Consider the following 21,673-nt stretch of genomic DNA (forward strand, 5'->3'; position numbering starts at 1 on the left):
AAATATTAATGTAGCTGGCTGGAATTGTAGATTTTTACTAGGGCATAGTCATTCTTTTAAAAAGCAAATTAAAGTAGATATATTTTCAGGAAGTAAAATTTCCAGTAGTGCCAGCTTCTTATTAGCATATTCTGGCACCACTATATATATTTTTTTTTTCATAAAGGACTAATTTTTATTAAAATGTAAAGTTAAAAAAATAATTTAAAATATTTTTCTGCCCCCTCTTCCCCCTGTATTCTGCATTGTCTGTAAGTGAAGTACAAACAAAAGTATCTCAAACCTCAATTTGAATGTCACCTGGCTTTTGTATAGTACAAATAAACTTATATCAACCCAGGGCCCTTGCCTGTGAATGACATAATGTGTGTGTAACACCTTCTCACTTACCTAATTCTAAGGGACAGAAATGCAGAGTCTGCTGAATATCTCAGCTACCTTGGACCTCAGTGGCAATTAAGAACTTGCAGCTCTTTCAAGAATTTCTTCCCTTCTGACTTGATATATTCCTTACTGTGACCTGAGAAGCACCTTTTTCCTTTTTCCTTTCCTTACCTATACTGAAAATAATAAATAGTTATTGATTACATGTTGCATAATGGGCTCTAATAAATTTACATTTAAAATAAAATTCTCCAATGGAGTGTTTCCAGCTAAATCAGGGCCTAGTTCCTTTGCATTAACACCACTCTGCTGCAGCAGAGTGGCTAAAAATTGCAAAAGCAGCCTCCTGCTCCATGGATTTTTTTACTGTAGTGTTTAGACTTAGAGAGTGGGTTCCTGATAAGAAATAATGGCCATTGCAAGTCATGACTGGTCCCTGGCCGCATGTGCACCAGTCCATGTGATGTGTTTCTGTTGCTGCTTGGTTTGCCCTGTGTTTGGGTGCTCTCTTCCTTGCCCTGTCCCCAGTGTGCCCTGGCAGAGCTGCTCTGCAGTCCTGGAACCCTGTCACTGCCCTTCTGTTCCAGCTGCCTGGAGCCAGGAGAGGCTGTTGTGATCCTGTCCCAAAACATTTTAGTTTTGTGAGCACTGCTGAGAGCACTGACCTTGTCACTTGCTGACCTTGTCAGACCTGCCACCTGAATGTGGTCTGCAAGCCAGACCAGACTGTAACTGAGTATTTTGTGTTCTTTCTGTGTAGCATCCCTCAGAAATGGTCCTGCTGCTCCATTCACCCGCCACACAGCTCCCAGGGTTCTGTCCCTGAGCAGGACCTTCACTGGTCTTGTGTCTGTTCAGAAAGCTGCTGGGATGATTTGTTTTCTAGCCTGCCTCTTTGAGTCTGGGACTGGTTTCCTCTATTGTACCAACCTCCTTCACCTTCCCTGTGGCTCAGTCTTGTCCCTGATTCCTTGTCCCTGAGGCTGGCTCTGGCCCCTTGCTGCTGTTCAGTTTGGAAGCCTCAGCCTCTGTGCCTCTTTTCTGTGTATGCTGTGTTTTTCAGGGGTGAAAATGAGGATTTTTTGCTGGCTTTTTCTTTTTTTGTTTTTTTGGATATTCAGTGATTGTTTCAGACTTCCAAAATCCTGGCAAGTCCTAGTATCCGTCTTAATAGGATAATGACTTGAGCCATCTCAATTGGAAGCTAAGCTTCTTGCAGTTTCTTGGTATTTCAGCAGATGTGCTTAAACTAACTTCTTATCTCATGTTTGTATCTTTTATTTCCTATCAGAGCAGTGCAGTAAACAGAGGGATACAGTCCATGTGAGCAAAGAAGATCTCTGTATATGCTAAGATGTATCATATCAGTTGCCAAATGTGCCCTACATCAGTCTTTATATTCCTGCAGCTTTAAATCTAATCACATACAGTAGATGACACTTTCTAATCATTGTTACTTTTTTTTAATAGCTATTTCAAGTCCTGCGTTCAAATTGGATTTGGTTGTCAGTTGGCAAGTACCTTGGGTATATGGATGCCTCTTTGTAATACATCAGTTTGTTCATCAGAGAAAATTACAATGTCAAGAGTCCTATTCATCCCCCTCCCTGAAATTTTGATGCATGTTTTGCAGAAGTCATGAAAGGATTTAAATCCAAAGCTGAAAAGCCTGACTGGAACTGATTGCTTTGAGCTTCTTGTTTACAAAATATGAATTGGGGGTTAAAAAAAGACAACAAGAGGTTTTCTTATGAATAGACTTACTTCTGATTTCTCTAGCAAAGACTGTGGTGTGTGTGTGAAGAATGTAAAAAAGAATAGCAACAAAAGCATATTTAATGGTGAGCAACTTTTTTGAAGAAAACTCATTTTTGATAGTCTGTGTAGTATTGATAGAAGTTCTTCGTAGTTGTAAGATGCAGCTTTGCTGATCCCTGTCATGGATAGGAGGAGAAATGTTGTCACAGAACAAACACTGATATGCTGTCAATATTTAATGCATTTGTTATTTAAAAAGTAATTTCATTATTTCAATGTATTTTTAAATTGCTTAGAGTAAGAGAGGATATCTGTTTTGATATGAATATCTCCTTTTTGTTGACAAACTAGAACACAGAATATCATCATGAAGAAATCTTTTTAAGTATTGCATAAAAGGGTGAATCTGTTTTTCAACACTGACACCGGCTGTATGGGGGATGGAATATTCTTACAGTTCACAGTGAAAGCATAAAAGAAGCATAAAATACAGAAATAACAACTGTGCAACACACGCCGGGGGGAGTTATTTTCCTGAGTAATTAAACTTTCTGTGGGTATTGAGGACCATTCTGGGGCTTTCTGAGTCAAGTGGGGACTAAGTACAAAGCTGTATTGTAATTAAATAGCCAAGCAATCTGCTTGGGAAGTGAGAAACCTGCAGCAGTCAACAACCTTGTTTCCTGCAGGTGGGCTGAAGTCTTCGAGACGATTCTTACGATCTGTATGAAAACAATTATATTTGTCAGGCTGTGGGCTGTACACCAGATTTGTCCAGCCTTTCAAGGCACAGTGCTTTTGTTGTGTTTTTAGTAACTTAAGTGCTTGTAGTAACTGTAGGATTAGTAGCACTGGAGATGGGAGTGTTGCAGAGTGGTTGAGACTGCAGTGGAAAGGGAGCAAGGACTGAGCCTTCCTGGGAAGAGGCGCTCTGGGGGAATCCAAAGCTTGGACATGGAGTGTGTAGCTCTTGGCTGTTTTCCACCCATGCCAGAACTGAGTTCTCTCCTGTTGGCCAGGCAGTGTGGGACCTGCTGAGGTTGGTCGGGAATGCTGTGTGCCTCTTCCCGCTGATGCCGTGTGCCCCGCTCTCTGCTCTCAGCCAGAGCTGATCCACAGTGACACTCAAGCAAAGTGTGTGTTGTTTCCAGCACTGAGCTCCTCTTCTCAAATCTGCCCCTTGCTTAAATCATGGTGTTCATTTGAGCTCGCCCTGGGCCTGGCACAAGGTGAAAGCATCCCTTTGCTCCTTACGGAGCTCTTCATCTCCTCCTCTTTCACTCTTGTGCTGTGAGAGCACTTCTTGCCTGAAGATCAACATTTCTGAGTGCTCTAAAATCTAGCTCTTTATGAGGCTTGTTATGAAAATTGATGTATAAAACAAGGAGCTAGAGGGTGGAGTGAGGTGTTGGATGAGGGTGAGGATGAGCACACCAAGGCACGGCCAGGCAGGGCTGAGCAGCCTGGGTTGAGGCTGCCCCAGCCAACACAGAAAAGGAGGGCACAAGGTTGGTCAATCTTGCTTTGATTCATATTATGTGTCATCCCATGTAGTCCCTCCTCCCCTGCCCCAGGTCTTAGATTTTTTGCTAAAAATGAATTTTACTTTTTTTGAGTAATAGGCCTCGAACAGCATGTGCACTGCAGTGACAGCCTTGCCAAAAACTGTCTAAAACTGAGTTATTGCTTCCAGTATCTCTGTGCATGTGCCCCAGGATAGCAATTGTCTTTTTCTGCAGTGGTATTGCAGCATGGACTTTCATCTAATTCATTATCCACCCTAATACTCAAGTCTTTCTGCATTACTGCTTTCTAAACAGCACTCTCTCACTTCATTCCTACACTGATTATTATTTCTCCCCCACTGCATAGCCTTACATTTATCTTCAGTGGAATGTCTCACTTACATCAGCCCTTTTTGCTGAGCTTGCCAGGCAGCTGAATATTTTTGAGGCATTCTTGCTCGCTTCTCCTCCTCTTGGTTTAGCATAATTTACTTTTATGGAGTGTGGGGTTAGCTTTGTCCTCTAGATGATTCAGTTGGTTGGATAGGAAAGAACAGTGACCCCATGCCCTTTCAGCCTGTGCTGCATACCACCACTGTATCATTACAAAGTGAGCTCCACTGCTGGTTATTTTTGTCTATTTACTTCATCTGAGCTCTGTTACTGCTTTTTTTTTTTTTCCTTGCTGCCAAAGGCCTTAATGCTCTTGCTCTTAGTAGTATGAGGTTCTATGTCAAGATCTTTATTGAATTCTCTGCAGACAAATGACCAACAATCCAAGTATTAGTTTGGGATTCTAAACAGCACCAGACCTTCCTGCTGGGAAATTTCCAGGAAAGAAGTCTTGCCTGGGCAAAAAAACTAATGGGAAAATGAAAAGCCAAGATGGAAGTTTGATTCAGTTTGCAGATCAGCTCTGTAGTATTTATAGTGCCTTCTCCCTTTGAACAGTGCAACTTATTTGGAAGGAAAGGAGAGGATTCTCATAGCGGTGGGTCATGTTTTTGGGGCATATATCCCAGACTAACAACTTGTTCAGTCAGCACAAAAAAAAATCTTTATTTATGTCAGTTTCCACTTTAGATTTATATTTTGGGAAATAAGTGTGGATGAAACCCTTTGCTACAAAATCTGTATGTAATGCAAGCTGTCAGCATAAAAAAAAAAAAGATGAAAAAAACTTGTTTTGTAGATCATAAGCCAAATGAAATACATTTTTACACAAATAAAAATGAATGCTTGCTTGCTTGGTTCTACTCAGCTTTTAAGTTTGATCCCAAAATAATTTTTGTGGATCTAGAATTGCTGTCACATGCTGGAGGCACTAAATCTGGCTACCTGGGCACTACTGATCTGTTTCAGCACAGAATGGTACAAATCTGAAGTTATTTTTGCTCAGTCCAGGGGAGCATGCACATTTATGCTTTTCCATCTTTCCTCCAGGAGATTGTGCAGTTAGAGGTGGCGAGACCTGACTGCAAACTGAGAGGAAGATATCTCACAGTGGGACTAGAGCATTTCTCCTTTCTTTTCTTAAATAGTTCTTTATTGAGCTTTCCACCTTCAGCATTAATTTGAGAGCCTGAACCAAATAACCAGGAAGAAATTGATGTGGCCTCACTTTATTTCTCACAGTCGATAAATTGTTAAATGGGCCAAAGGACACAGGTTAAAAAAATCATTTTGTATAAAGAATGAGGGATTTTTATTAGATGATGAGCCCCTGTCTGTGAAGACTTGATAATGGGACATGTTTGATCTCATATGCAGTGGGAGCAGCTCTGTTGGCTTCATAAAGAGCCTCGATGATCTCCATGGGACTGAAATCAGCACTGTGTCCTGCATTTTCTCCTGGATGAATGCTGGGTGTACTGCTCCTTCAGAGTTAGAGGAGGGTGAGTTTGGAGGGATGCCTTGGAGTGAGGCCTCCGTGTGCTCTCGGAGCAGGGAATGCAGAGGGGAAGCTCTTGCACAAGAACAGTTGTCCTCTGGGGACTCTGCATAAGTTTAGCAAAGACCATGGTTTGTAGATAGATATTCATCTCTACTGATGGAATGCAAAGGGGGTTTTAATGGGATGATGGGATAAGAAATGAAATTATATTCCTGCCTAGGAGCTGGGAATATGTCTAGAAAGATGGCAGTGGGTGGACAGAAGTCATGCACAAAAGCAGGTCCGTGTCCCACGGTCTTTGCTATGGTTCTTTGGATGAGTCTAATATTTTTTTTACCAAGATACTTCATGTACTTAGGGGAATCCATTTTGAAAATGTAATAAGGCTGTACTACCACAAATGCTGGCAGTGGATACAAGCAAATTATTTCTAGAGCAGAGAGGTAGAACTGCTGATTTTGCATAAGTTTGTGTGTTTTGGTGAGTACTACTGGATTTAGTGAAATGATAATGGTATGATTCTGCATTAAGCAAGGCATTGGAAGTACAAAATACTCCATTAAGGTCACGTTTATTTGCTATTCAGAGGGTGCTCTTTTAATACTATGCATGCTGCAGCACCTGATTATGAGAGAATAAGAGTGAGATGGGTGCTTCTGGCCACAGCATTTTCTGTTGCAAAACCCTTAAAGTTTGGGTACTTGCAATAAGGCAAGAAGTGAAATAAAGTTCCCTCTTGCCATTTTTAATCCATTGTACAAACTCCATTATATGTGTATGGTGTTTACATTTCCCAGATAAACCATGCCACGAATGGAGAGACCAAAGCAGCCCCTTCCCAGAGTGCCTGGGCTGATGGACTCAAGTCTCTTCTGCACAAATATACTGGGCTGCCTCTGGATTCCAGCTTGTTCCAAGTTTGGCTTCAAGCCTGTCCTTGGGGAAACAGTGCAGAGATGTTGGAGCTGGCTGTGATTTTGCCCCATATCTGGGTTTTTGTTGCCTCGGCTTACTCTGACCAGGCTCCCCAAGATACTGGAGAATTGAGTTTATGTTTTCTCCCAAGTACCTGCTGTGATTCTGTCAGTACTGGCTGAGAGAGCATCAGCTCCTCTGTGGAGGTCAGCCTTGCATATGAACCTCTGCTCTGAAGTTTTATTTCTGTGTTTGCATCACTCATTGCTATGAATAAAATTCAGAGGTGACATGACCCTTGTGAAGCTCAGTGGGGAGAGACGATGAGCAAGGATGAGGATTCCTCCGTTTAAGAAATGCAGATAATGATGGTTAACAGAAGCCTGAGGGACTGTGAAGGACGCACAGACCAAGAGTTTTCAAGTTTACAGAGTTTTCAGGTGCTCCCAATTATTTTTCTGTGTGACTACCAAAATTAGAAGTGTCTAAAAGGACTTCAGTTTTTAGAATGTAATGTGCTTTAGTCTTCTGTCTTGGGGTGACTTTATGATGTGTATCCCCTATCACTGCTCTATGCCCAGAAAATCAATCCTGTGCCTTTCTGTGCCTTTAAACTGAGCCCAAGAGGGGGGGAGAAAAAACCAAGCAAACTTTTCAAAACAGTTTTTCAAGGACACAGATACACGCTCCTCTGCGTTCTCCTGCTGTGGTAGCAAGAGCAGAGGAAGCACCCTTCTTGCTTTTCAGCCAGCTTTCAGCTCCTTTTCTCCAGAGGGAGACAGAGAGTTGAACTTTGTTTTCCTGGGACTTCAGTTTTCCCCTTCTTCTCTTCTGGACTGTTTCAACATCAGAACACACAGGGAGAATTCTCCACCAAGGCCCCAGAGGTGGGCCCACACCCACCCAGCTGCAAGGAGGAGGAGAGAGACCAAACCTACAGAAGGACTCTGAAATCTTCCCAGGTTTCTTTCCACAGCGAAAGGTTTTATTATTCTGCATTATTATTCTTTTCCTGTGTGTTTGTTAAATAAATAGGTTTTTTATCTCTTTCACTTCCTCTGAGGAATTTTTTTTTTTTCCCCGAACCTGGTGGGGGAGGGTCGTTGTAGCCTGCCTTCTATCAGAGGATATTTTCTTCCAAATTCATCCAAACCGGCACATCTTCTTTAAGGTATCTCAGTTTAGATGCCTAGAATACCAGTCTGTTTGAAATCTTTGTCTTAATAGTAAATGGAGTGTATTTCTGCATGCAGGGAAGTGTCAGAGAACAGTTTGGTGGAATAAGGGGTTTACACACAGCTGTTTTTGATGTGTCTGCAGTTCCTAGAGTTGGAGGATGAGTGTTTCCTAGTGTTTCTGGGATGCTCAGACTTAATTTCTTCAGCTGTTGCAGTGTGACATGAACAGCAGCCCCTCCTTCCTGGAGGAGTGGTGCAGTTGTTTGGGATATTTTTTCTGCACTTTCTTCAGAGGGAAAAATACCAGACTGGTTTGTTTGGTTCTTTTTTCCTTACATGTAGCTCACACATGGGTAGATGGGAGCTCATGTACCACAGTCTGAGAACGCTTAGTCTCAGGGTATTCTGCAAGTTCTCTGGCATAAGCTTTGCTGCAGGGCACCATCCTCTTGGAAGAGGCGATGTTGCAGTTGGTTTATTTTGTGTGGTTTTATTTTGAGGTGGAAGTTGTTGGCACTGTTTTTTATCTGGCTGACTGCTTATTCTCAGCACAAAGTGCTGCAGGTGATGCTAGTTGACATCAGTGGTCCAAATTTACCAGCTATGTCACATCTTGCACAGCTGATGCCAGCAAAGTATGAGCCATGAAAATGCAAAAACAAGCCCTTTCTAATCATCCAGCAGCATCTGTCTCTTCCTGGCCTCCCAAGCTTCTTTTTCTGAGTCCCCTTAATGGCGCATCATTAATGTCATAATCAGAAGTTGCCTTACTGTCTTGCTAATGAGCTTTGCTCATTTCATTTATAAACCCAGGCAGGCTGAGAGCAGGAGCTGTGGGAACTCATGGCTGAAGAGACTGGTTTGCTTTTCCTTGGGAGGGCATCTGCTCTGGGGGAGAGTGGCTGATGGCACTGGGCATCCCAGTACAGTGCATGCCCAAGGTCTGGTTTGGCATCAGTCTGGCTCTGATGGAGGAGGCTTTCTTGTCGCCCTTAAACTCCATCCCTTGTAATACAAGGAAAGACTGTGCTGAAAATCTCTTTTCCATTGCTTGTCCACATCAGCTCTGCTGCTCTGGGACTCGCATTGTGTTGATATGTTGGAGTATTATAAAATTGCACTGCACTTACCTCATGGCTTCAAACACAACAGGTTAGCAAGGGTCACACCTAGTGACTGCTGTATTCATGTTTGGGATAAGGGCTTTTAATTCTGCTAGTTAATTTAATCCCCACAGTTCGACAGTGTGTTTCTTGGACTATTTTTCATCTTCAAATTGCATTCTGCTGGTTAGTTCCTGTAGTGGCCTGCTGTGCTCTGCATTTATGTTCTTGTTCTTAGGATTTGTGCTGTTACCACATCGTCTATCAGACACGTGAACAACAGAAAATGAATGGTGTGGAAAGTTTCCATGTCAGTTTTATGAATAGACCTGTGGATTCCACTCACACAATTAAGGGGCTGTCTGGGTGACTGTCACCTGGGAAAGAGATATATGTCTCTTGCTAGATGTAGCATCTGGGTACCTGTTATTTCACTTGAGTTGTGAGAAACTCATCATTTTTAACTCCCATATTTCATTAATGGAAAGCTGTGAAAATTGCCTGTGTGTTCATAGGAGAATAGATTCTGCCTTTTTTCTGGTAATGAGAAGAAATCTCTGCAGCATTATCAAAGGATGAAGTCTCATTCAGAATATAATTTGTTGATGCTGTCTGACCACCATATGTTGTTGTAACTTCCGTCCCTCTTTGGCAAGATATAAAATAATCTGCAAAATATGGAGATCCATGTCTGAAGAGCCTGTTTAAAAGTAATGCACTATCAAAATGGATTAGCTGTGCCTGAAATATTTCTAGATTTATTTGCTGTCAAAAGGTGGTAAAATGTTTAAGGCAAATAGCCTGGTTGTGTTTAGGAATTTGACCATGCAAGATCCTAGGGAGATGAATTTAAGTATTATTTATACTAATTGTGCAAAATATTTTAATTGTCCAATATTATAAATTTATTATCTATTGGTTTCCCCCTCCCTCCTTTCTTCTTTCCTTCTGGCTCATTTGGCAACATTTATTCTAAGAAATTGCCCGGAAGCCTGAACTTGTGTCAGCAGAGTGTGTGTTACAGTGCATAGCATTGCAATGTCTCCAGCTTACCTTCTTCTCTTTAGCACAGTCCAATTAGAATACAGTGAAGGCACCTAGATAAAGATGCTGCTTTTTTCTGGTGAGGCTTGCATGAAGCTTTAGGCTTGCAGATGGGTGTCTTGGATCATTCATACCACCTTTTTATCTCCATTTCAGAGATGGTATAAAAGCCCTTCAAGTAATGTCTCTGCTTTCTCCACTTATAAATGCAGGGCTTTGCAGTCTTCAAGAAAATAATGGTTTTATTTGTTTTGAAAAGTTGCTTTTCTGCAGGCATTGATTTGATATAGAACTAATTTCTAGAATTCCTTATGATTTAGTGCTTCTTTTGTTACACACTGACAAGATCTTTTCTTTAGGTCTCATGTTTTAAGTGTTCTCACAGTGTGACACTACTCCAGACTCCAGTAGTCAAGGCTCTGTCTCCAAAGGCTGGCTTGTAGCTCCATGTTGAGCTACTCAGTTAAGAAATTTGTACACATTAGGGACTAGGAATAAAACTGTGATTCAGTTGCTACTATAGTTCAAGGTGGCGAGTCAGAATGATTATGGGGTGGGCAATGTGTGTACCTTTGAATTTGTCCCATTTTAATTACAACAGCTGAAAACAGATTTGGGTGCAGCCCTTGTCTTCAAAGAAAGCTTATAGAATGTGAGTATGGCACACAATCTAGTTAATCTACCATTAAAACAAATGATTTCATCATTCAGACGTAACATATTGATCTTAAAGGATTTTTCTTACATAGCTGATGGCTTGATACTTTTTAAACACTAATGCCAAGGGTATAATCCCTCTGAATAGTGTAATAGCTTTATATTTAAGGTAGAGTAGGGATAAAATTCTGTGTTTTCATGTGAGCTATGAATACCAGTAAGGTACTCAGGCAGGAATTACCTTATCGTACCTTTGGGGGCACTTATCAAATAATTTTTATGGGAAAGTTAATACGTTGAGACAGAGTGAATGGAAAGCTGCTCAGGATGCTGAGTGTAGCCAGAATTGCATTGCTTTTGCTGTCTGCAGATCTGCAGCCTGGGCTGATTCATTTAGCACATCATCGAAAATCATGTAGTGTTCAGTGCTGCTTAAAATTATATGAAATTGTGTTGAAGAGATTTCTCCATGTTGGCTTTGAAGGATCCTCTCCTCCTTGCAGAAGCAGGTCTGCAGGGCCCAGCACAGCTCTGCAGGCTGCGGGTGTTACGCTCAGCAGACACCGATACTGCACCGGCAGTCAGGGGAGTTGCTCAGGATTTAATTTCATGCTTGTGTATCTGAGTGTGCAGTTGCTCCCTTTTTCCTTTAATAATGTATCTGCAAGCCTCAGACCATATATTATGGTGTTCATTTCTCCTCTGCCATCAGCACTGGCATGATGGATCAAAGGAAACCTTGCAAGGCAAGGGCTTCTGCTGTGCCTTCTCTTCATTTCTCCCTCTGTGTGCCTCTATTCCACCTCTCTAATTTGGCTGCTCCATGTTGAGCCTTCCTGGAGCATGTTCCTGCCCCTCCTATTGTCCTGATTTCCACTTCCCCAACTTTTGCAGGGTTCCCAGAAGAGAGGAGCCTCCCATGTTTGCTCCCTGTTGGACCAGCCTGTCTAATTGCTGGCTTTTCTCCAGCATCCAGCTCTGCAGGAGTGGAGCTGGAAGCCACTTGGCTGCTCCCTGTTCTGGAACTGTTAACTGTCTCCCAGCTGAAAAAAGATTTTTTGAATCCTGTAGTGATGGGTGCTAATATAACGTAAATATTTTCTTGAAAACTTAAACTTTCATTGGTGTTGTCAAGTTGTTTTGGTCAGAAGGTACAACCAAATCTGGAAAAAGTAGTGATTTTACCTGAAACATAAGATTGTTTTGATGTATGAAGCAGTGCCTTTTTTGGAAGAACTTGATTTGAATGCTTTGGCTCTTCCAGGCTTTTATCTGAAAAGCCACTGTATGCTCTGCTCTGTACCTTGCGCCTCTTGAAAATGGGAGTCCACTGAGCCCAGTTAATACCAAAGAACATAAATACCATGAGACCAAGTCTGGTTTTCTGATGACTTTACCAGTATGGGATATTGCCAACAATAGCTGTTTCTTCACAAACACAATAATAGTTGTATTTTCTTGGAGTGTTTTTGAGGCCTAATGAAGAAATGCCTGATTGAGCTGTGAATGGGCTGAGGAAGGGAGCCAGGTGAGGGAGGAAGGTGGTGTTGTGTTATGATTTTTGCAAGAGCCAGACCATTACCTTTTCAGTCCACAGCATGGCCAGAGATCCTAACCCATCATCCTTTTCCCAGAGTTTCTGCAGCTACCCAGTAAATGTATGTCTTCTCTAACTTGCTGATGACTACTGAATTACTATATGTTTGTAAGGGGATTATTGACATTAATATTGGGCTATCTAGCAGTGATGCAGGATTTTATTTAGAATGGGATGTCCCAATTTGTTTCTTTTTCAGTCCTACAGAAGCTATTTAGCAGCCAGCAAGTCCCTTCCCACAGTTCTCTTGCAAAGTACTTGAGCTCCCTCCTGGTTTGTAACATCCTTTATGGTGGAAACAATTTCGTGTACAGCATGTCTCTCCACCTTTTATAAATACAGATAAGTGCACAAATCTATTAAGTATCTATGCAGAAAACTAAACCAGCATATTTTCATAAGAATGTCAGGTTTATAATTGCATAAATAAGATGCTGACTGAAGCAAATGTTCAATTTCACATTAAAGTTAGGCATTCATAAAGGCTTGGATTTGCATAATTAAATTTTTTGCATAAAGGACACTGAAAATCAGTGGTATGATTCATGGCCATACTATGGTTACCATGAGGCTTTTTGATGGCTCCAGCTAGAGGTACAAAGGTGTTTACAACCTGAGATGTTTTGCACTGACTCAGATCCCCTGTACTTTCAACAAATATAGATTATTTAGACTCAGTACCTTTCTCTGGATGCAAAGGCACACAGGAGGCCTTGCTGAGCAGATACCTGCAGGAGCACCTTGTTCTTTGGAGGAGGCAGTGTCCAATCTTCCTCCTGCCCGAAGGGTTCAGACTTTTTCAGCCACAAAAATCCCACAATTACTTGCCTTCTCTGTAGAGGATGCTCAGGAGAAAGCTTTCAGAAATGAAAGCTGTCTTTCATTTTGTAATGAGGAGATGCTTTAGGTGTATTTCTCAGCACATGTGATTTTTTACTGAATAAGAGGGCCATTTTTTTCTGATAGCCTTTCCAGCCATCTGCCTAGGCTATTTCATTGTTCCCTTCCTTGGGATTTTCATGGTCTCTTATCTTTATTCAGTGTTGGGTTTTTTTGCCAAGAATGTTTGGGTCTCCACATCCCACATCTGTTCTCTCTTGTTGGAATTAGTGCCTCTTGCCTCCCAACCACGTAGACATATAAAAGTAAAAAAAAAAAAAAAAAGAAAAAAAGAAAAAAAGGACTAAAGTAAGATGTTTAATTTAGTATTTTTAGAGAGGAAAACAAGGTATGAGAGGTCGTGTTGCCTACAAATCCTGGTAGCACGATGTGTTCCAGTGTTTCTAGTTCACAGCCTGGGGTGAATTGACATTTAGAAAGCTGCCAAGGAATCTGGAAAACTCATTCAAATGGCACAATTAGTACCTTTGCTCTCCCAAGAGAAGATTTGGCAGGGGCAAACCTGTACTGCCTTTCTTGAAATTTCATGACTTTTCTTACCACTTCAGGATTCCAAAACCTGCAGAAATCCACGTTGCAGAGGGAAGGTTGTCCACAGAGCTGTGTAGCACTCATGTATAACCTTGGGCACAGCAGACTCCCTGCTACTGTGGTGCAAGGGCTGCACCTCCCAGAAGCTTTTCCAAAGAGAAAGAAAGGCAAATTCTGAGTTACTGGTCCTGTTATGGGCTTCTTTCCAGCCCAGCTTTAATTGGCCTGGGAATAGAAGGGAAGGCAGCGCTTGGTGAGTGCACACGGGTAGCAGTGCTTTACATGGTTTTCTGAAGCTTTAATTTGAATTATTCAGCTAGTTTCTTACTGATCAGATAAGTGGTTTGGGAGAAGTTGGGCTTAAATTTCCATAGAGCCATTTGGTGCATATTCATTCCTCATTCGTTCCATGTCTCTGGATCTAAGGTGGTTTTTGTTTGTGTGCATTTATTATAGTGCTCTGAGAAATGTAGTTGGAATTTATTACAGACTTTCTACTGACATTTGTGAATTTACACACCTCCACTTTGGTTCAGTCAGATGCATAGAAACAATAGGTGAAATATGCACATAAAAAGCCCAAATAGCCCACATCCTCATGGAAGCAATTAATTCCTTTACAAAAGAAAAATAAAAATTATTGGTGGTATAAAAGAAAAATCCTGGGATGGAATGTAGGATGTGGGTTTTTTCTTGGTTTACTTGAATTTAATACCCTCTAGCTTGTGGAGTTTTGCAAAGATTTCTCCATTCCTTTCCTCTCCCTTTCACACTTTGTAAGTCATTGGTATTGCACACTGAGTGTTTTGCCTGACATAGTTTGGTGGTCACTGGCAAAGTAAATTTGTCTTCTGGGTCTGAACAGAGAAAGTTTGGTCATATGTCAAGGCTCATATTGTTTGTTTGTGTACATCAGAGTTTCCTTATGGAAATTGCTGGAGTGTCACAGGCATCCAGACCAGAATAATGCCTTCAGTGAGTCCTGACTTCTCCTTTGGATGGGGGGAGGTTTCAGGAACATGCCTGGTAAATTCTTTGAAGCAAGATCAAATTTGTAGTCTCTGCTCAGCAAAGATTTAAGCTTCACTGTGTAAACTCCAGGGAGCCAATACCACTTTCTTAATGATTTCTGCTTCTTTTCTTCCCAGCTCTGACCGAAGGTTATGTGGGCTCTCTGCATGAGAACAGACATGGGAGTTCTGCGCAGATCCGGAGGAGAAAGGCTTCCGGGGATCCTTACTGGGCATACTCGGGTGAGCGACTTGTCTTCTTCAGAGCACTAAAATGTGAAATGTCTCCAGAATCGAATTGCTTACTTGATTTTTATTACTACTGTGCTCAGTTTAAATTAGTTTTACAGTGTATTTTCTTCTTCACCCTTCCTTGCAAATTCCCCCTCTGTACACACTTTCTTGCATTTCTGCCATTTACTGCTGGATTTGCCTTATTATTCTGCTCCTTTTCTCAGTCTTGTTTTAGTTTCTTGACAAACCCTTGGTCAGGCATACTCTCAAACTTCTCTTTGCTCTTCTGGTCCAAGCAAAGTTCACTATTTGCTTACCATTTTGGGCCTTCTAGGAAGACTGTAAGCATCCATATAGATATCCAGATTAAAAAAAACACAAACCAACAACAAAAAAAAAACAAACAAACAAAAAACAAACAAAAAACAAACAAACAAACAAACAACAAAAAACCCCAACACCCCAGAAGTTTTGAAATTACTTGTTTCTGTGCATATATTTTTTGTGGTAGTGTATAATGACAATGATGGGACTTGTCAGTGCATCAAGCCAGGATGTGTGATGCTGAAAAGATTAGATACTGGAAGAGTATTTTATTGTTCATCCCACTGCTTTCATAAAGTCTTATGGAAGAGCTCATGTACCTCCACAATTTTGAAATACCACAAATAAAAATACACTTCGGAATGATGTCTGATTTGCTGGTTGCTGTGTTCTAGAAATGGTTTTAATAGCTATGCTGTCTCTGTGGAAGATATCTAATATCTAAAAAGTTTTTATGAAGATTTCAAGCATGATATTGAACTTTTATATGCTTTTCTGGACGATCTGAGATATGTTTCAGACATCTGTTGCTTGTCCAAGAGAGTTGTTGTGCAGGGCTAGTTTTAGGTGAAGGAAAAATACTATTTTCTAAGAGGTCTGAATGCTGATACCAGATAAATATGCAACTGTTACTTTTTGACTGCCAAAACCCCGCTTTTATCCAGACCATTTATTTCATTGGGAACGAATGATTATAGGTAAGTGGAGAGTTTTTTTCCATCAATATACACAAGTCATCTCTATTAGATCTCAAAATACAACCTATCTCATTTGCAAATGGGGTCAGGCAAGTAAAATAAATCTAAACATTTTAGTAATGTAGGACAAATGACCACTTTTGATTTTCAGCCAGTTCAGCCTCTCTTATCTGATGCCATTTTTGTCCATATTTGCTCACTGAGGGGACCAGAGGTAATGAAAATGCTGAGCTTCTGTGTTTAGGCTGAAAGTGGGAATAAATGGTGGGTGGCAGAGCCCAGATGCCAGACAGATGTTTTTTTCTAGCTGAGCACAGTGAGGAAGATGATCATGTTATCTGTTTCTTTCTCCTTGCTTCCTCATCCCCCAGAATATTTCCCAGGAACCCTGAGCAGGGCTTGGCTAAGCAGTTTATGTACTAATGTTTGTCCTGTGGGTAAGGTTTTGGACATGACTAGGAAGTTTACATCAAATGAGCCTACAGAGAGGGGAAACTTCACTCTGCAGTAAGCAATTAGCCTGTGTCAGTGGTTTCCAAGCTCTTTCACAGACATTATCTTTATCTGGTAGGCTGCTTCCCTTCCCTATCCTCAGATGGTCAGGCCAGCTCCCTTCCAGTTATTTGTACAACAGCTGCTGGCCCAGCCCCAGCAATTATGAGCAAGGAAGGAGGCTCTGCTGGGCTGAGGGCTGGTGAATCTGGAGTTTCTTCTAAGGGAATTTGCCAATGGGAGTAAACAAGACCAGGATAGCTCCTGACAGCCGTCAGTGGACAGTCTCTGCTGAGCCCCAGCACAGACCATGTGTTTTAGGCTGAGCTATGGCTTTATATTGATTTCAGTTGAGCAGAACTGATTTACAGCAGCACAACCTCTCTCTGTTCATGGCTGTGCCTGTCTGCTTGCAGAGCTTTTGTATTTTTGGGCTTAAGAGTTCTGTAATAAATCCTGATGTGGGGATGCAGAGGTCCAAAAGCAGGCAGCCAGTTGTGGTTTTTCTGCTTGGGGGTCAAAAAAGGGCACAGCCATGTTGCAGAGAGCCCTCAAATATCCATTTTCCACAGGATATATCTTTTCTATACTGTGCTTTTAGATTAATTCCTCAGTAGCCTGTAGGAAACCCTTCAGCTGCTCTGAGCTCTTGCAGAGGGTGAATGGTCCAGGAGCTGGTTTACACTCTGTAGATCAGAAATTTTCCTGGTTTCATGACTGATCTATAGCATTACCCTGTGCTGCCTGGTCATATTGATCCTCTCAGGCACAAAAGCTTAGAGATGAGGAACTTCAGTCATTGATCAGGTGTTGAACAACCCTTGGACCTGTAACATTTATATAAGGCACTCACATCCATAAAGGTGCCTGCGACAGGAACCTGTGAACTCCAGTGCCCTGTGCTCATACTGCATGTTCCCTACACAAAGCTGGACCACACTTCTCCTTTCACAGGTTGGAAAGGAAAGGATTTTAAAGTCTTTTAAAATAACCCTGTTGTGTACGGACACAATTCTGACTATAACATTTATTCCAGTTCAGAAATAAAACTTGCAAAAATAAAAACTAGATAATTAAATGAAGAAGGCCCATTTTGAATGGGTTCTGTCAAAAAGACAGCAGGAAACACAATCAGCTCTTTAGAAGAAACTTCATTAAGTCTATGCTAGCAGCTCTTTAAACCAAATTCAGAAGTGAGCAAACACTGAAAACAGAAGACTAGCTTGTCTTTAAATAGGAACGGTGAGACTGAACAGAGACTGAGATCTCCTAAATGTTCTTTTTAGGATTTTTAAGAAGCTCAAACAACATTTCTACGGGGAATTCTCTGTCCGTGTGTATTCATGTATGTTTTGGGAAAGTATTTATTCCATGCTTGTGTCTTACAGTTTGCCAAAGACTTCCTAAACTGGTACTGGCCACATTACTTATAGTGCAAAAGAAATGTGGAATAGGCACAGTACAGTCACAAGATGTAGGTGTGGATCCTGAATGTGTTTCACTGCAGTCTTTGCTTTTCCAAGTCATCTTTTCTGTTAGACTAACCACTGAATGGACAGGTTTGAAATGATTTTTAGCCCATCTTTATAATTGCCTCTGAACTCAGTATGTTCCTAGAACTCATCATAGTAACAGATAGTAGTAGTTCAGGTGCTTTTTCATCAGTGTGGACATATTTTTGTAAACACGTAAACTGGTTTTTAAGCAAAAAACCAAAACAAAACTTGAAACAAAAGCCTACAACTTGAAACAAAAGCAAAGAAATATGCAATTGAAACATCTGCTAGATCCAGGTCTTTCTGACTGACCCTCCCTCATGTAATGTATGTTTTTTCCTGGAGCCTGATATTCCACACATTTAAAGATGCCTCTCAGTGTCAAGTGTTGCAACTGTCAGTGCTCAGAACACTTTGCTAGTGATCTGAGCAGACCCTAGTTTGCCTTGCAGTAGACCAAAAAATGAATAGCTCGAGGATCAGGGCCTTAGGAGATTACAGTGTGAGATACAGATGCAGATGCTTGTACTTTAAGTGGTGATAGCTCTGGAGGACCTGTATGTACTCATACCTGTTCTTCTGAAAAGCTATTGTGTAAAATTAATGTGACAATCATTGCATGATATTGTGGAAAACCAGAAGTAGCAAGGGGCTTACCCAAATTAGGAAACTGCTATTTGAGTCTCCAGGTAAAAGATATGATGTCTAATTATTCCCAGTGTTAATTTGTGTGATTAACGGTATGGAATGGTCTGCACTGTTCTGGGGCAGGGTGTTGTAGATGGTGCTTTTGTCACTGGAGTTTCCCAGTTGAGCTGGGGTGCTGGAACGGGCAGGGCTGGTGTGCCCGCCTCCCTTGATGACTGTTCTGCTGATCAGCTTCAGTGTTGTGAGCTGACTCATTCAAGAAATACTCTTTTAAGTAATCAAAACCATTTGGGCTTCTCAGAGAGAACAAAAAACAGATGTTGGCCAAGGATGTAGATGTGTTCTTTTTAGAGATTTATCTAACTGTGGCTTTGTAAAGAGAATCCTGTGTAAAAAAACTCATACAGTTGTTTTTTCCCTTTAATCTTATGGTGCATTCAAGGCATCTCTTTCCTCTTTGTACCTGTAGTCTCTCATATTCTATGTGAAATTATTAGCACTGCTTATGATGCTTCTGTTCTTTGTGCATGTCCTCACTGATATTTTTCTGTTTAAAATGTTGAATCCTTTCTCTCCAAGATTCTGTGCAACTGCCATGAACATTAGGAGAAGTTAACAGAAGAAAAATAGGCTTTACAAGAGTAGAGATGACCCTGTGAGTGGGGAAAAGTACCCATTAAGAACAGGAACTTTGGCCGTGCTGTCAAGCTAGTGGACACTATCAGTGTGTGAATTCTTTGTCCTACAACACTTAGGCAGTTACTGCTGTCCTTTAAGATGCTATTATTTAAAATATAACCGGTGGTGAATGTAAGAACTGAGTGTTCTTCTCAAAAGCAATTGCTGGCATTAAAACAGAAATGATGGATAATGGTTATTTCCTCAAAGAACAGCAAATGGTGATGGAATGTAACTTGGTGATATCCTTTGTAAATGTGTGAATTTCTCTCTTTGCTTAGATTGTTCTCATTAAATAAGCTGCTAATGTGGACTGGACAGGAAATAATCAGCACATAGTAAGGAAAGCATCAAGTCATATTGAACTGAGAGGTAACTAATGGGCTATTTGCCTCGGTCAGTATTTCACTCTTTCAGTCTCTCAGAATAATAAATCTTGATATTGACCAAAACTCTCGCACATCATGTGCTCAGTTATCATTCCTCTGTAAAAGTACTCATCTCCCTTAAATGCAGGATGGTCAAAATGAGCAGATTCTGTCTCTCTTGCTTTCTCACTCTTTTGAGATGACATTCTAAAGAGGATCTAAGCTGAGTGTCTTGGGGTGACTTTATGATGTTGTATCCCATGTCGATGCCCTGTGCCCAGAAATTAATTTTGTGCCTTTCTATGCCTTTAAACTGAGCCTGAGAGGGGAGAGAGAAAAGTGTACTTTTTCAAAGCAGCTTGCAGTTTGTTTTCATGTTCCGAGGACATAGAGATAAAACCTGTCTGCTTCTGCAGCGGTGGGAGCAGGAGGAAGCAGCTTGCTTTCCAGCCAGTTTTCAGCTTTCTTTTTCTCTGGAGAGAGACAGAGAGTTGAACTTTTTCCTGGGACTTCATTTTTTTCCCCTTTCTCTCTGCTGGACGGTTTCAACATCAGAATACATTGGGAGGACTTTCCACCGAGGCCTTGGCCCTGGAAGTGGGCCCACCACCGTGTCCCAGCTCCAAGGAGGGGGAGAGAGAGACTGTGGAAGGACTCTGAAATTTTCCCAGGTTTTCTCTCTACAGCAAGAGGTTTCATTATTTAGCATTAGTATCTTTTTCCTGTGTGTTTGTTAAATAAATAGTTTTATCTCTTTCACTTTCTTTCGAGGAAAATTCATTTTTTTCCCCGAACCTCCTGGGGGGAGGGGTGGTCATAACCTGCCTTCTCTCAGAGGATATATTTCTAAATTTGCCCAAACCAGCACACTGAGAGAAGTAGGAAAAACATTCCCATTAATATCTGATCTGATCAGTAAACTGAGCTTTGAATATTTTTATCGGCATTCATCAGAGATGAATGGTAGTCTTCAGTGAACCCTGCTGGAACCAGGTGCAAGGCATTCATTTCCATATGCATCTTATTAGATGAACAGTTGTTCCAGAAATCAATGCTACACTCTTTCATAAGGGGAACACAGGAAACTGTAGCTTAGAGTTTGCTGCTAATGTCTGAGCATGAACCTCAATTTTTAATGTGCACAGCTAAAGCAACTGCTGTGTATTTTTACAAATAAACGGGAATTACCATCTGTATATTTTGATTGTTTGTATTCTGACAGTACTGGGTCATGAGTCTTCATGTCCATGAGCAAGACACTGTACAGATGTGCACGAGACATCTGTGTCTGCAGAATCTGCATCTAAATGTGCACATACTTGGAGGATGTCAAGGAGAATGCTTTTTATCTTTCCTTAGCTATTCTGCCCCTGTGAAGGAACCAGTACAAAAAAATATCTTTTGTTTCTGTTCTGAGTATGAAGAAATGAGTTTTCTCATTCCTATCCCAGAGAACAGGATATATCTTCCTAACCATAAGCTAGCATGAATAAGGAATTCACTATCATGCTTGTGCCGAGTATTTACCATTATCAGTTCCCTGAGGGGAGCCAGCCTTGCCAAAAGCAGCCCAAGTAGTCTGTATCATTTTTACTAAGCTGTTTTGCTGGGGAGCACAGCTCTGATTGAGAGTCTTGTCATTTAGTTTGTTTGTCTATTGGCAAGTTTCTAAATAATCTGCTAAGGAAACCTCAGGTAGTAATTTAGTTTCTACTTAGGATTTTGTTATTGAATACTATTAATACTGTTTACTTTCTCTTCTTGCCATCTTTTCTTGTGTGCCACACTAACAGTTTATTCCAAATACTGTCATAGTCAATCCTGGTATCCAGTCTATATTGAAATGCTTGACTGGATTTTTAGAAGTTGGATGCAGATATAGTGAAATTTCCCTTTTTTTTGGCAAGGTTCTCACTAGAATTTGATTGGTTATCATGCTTAAGTACATTAAAACAAATCTCTGATTTTTGAGTGTTCAGAATTTTTTCTTTACTGCTTCTGACCAGATAGGCCATTGGCAGATGGGCAGCTTTGAGAGGCTGAAATATAAGATGTGCAAGGAACCAGTCCCCTCAACTTTCACTCTTTCACGAAATTTTTTCCCTAGCACAGTACAAAAGTATAAAATAAAAGCAGCAGATGCTAGATGAAATCTTCAGAGCTTCAGATACAGTTATTCCAATAGTGCATCAAAGGTATTTCTGCTTTGCACTGCTGCAATCACAGCTGTGGCGATCTCCCCTCACATGAGGGAGCACA

General features: G+C 41.1%; 1 protein-coding gene across 3 annotated transcripts in view; it reads left to right on the forward strand.

Annotated features, from left to right (window-relative positions):
* PTPRG (protein tyrosine phosphatase receptor type G) overlaps positions 1 to 21,673 on the forward strand; it is a 398,071-nt gene that overhangs the window by 74,668 nt on the left and 301,730 nt on the right. For all 3 annotated transcript variants that reach the window (XR_014226741.1, XM_082289015.1, XM_082289016.1), the window contains exon 2: positions 14,615 to 14,719. Coding sequence is in view for 2 of the 3 variants with exons in the window: in XM_082289015.1 (XP_082145141.1) it covers positions 14,615 to 14,719 (105 nt within the window). In the remaining variant the exon portion in view is untranslated. The remainder of the gene's footprint in view (positions 1 to 14,614; positions 14,720 to 21,673) is intronic.

This window comes from Coloeus monedula (genome assembly GCF_965178545.1).
Source record: "Coloeus monedula genome assembly, chromosome: 11".
NCBI lineage: Eukaryota > Metazoa > Chordata > Aves > Passeriformes > Corvidae > Coloeus > Coloeus monedula.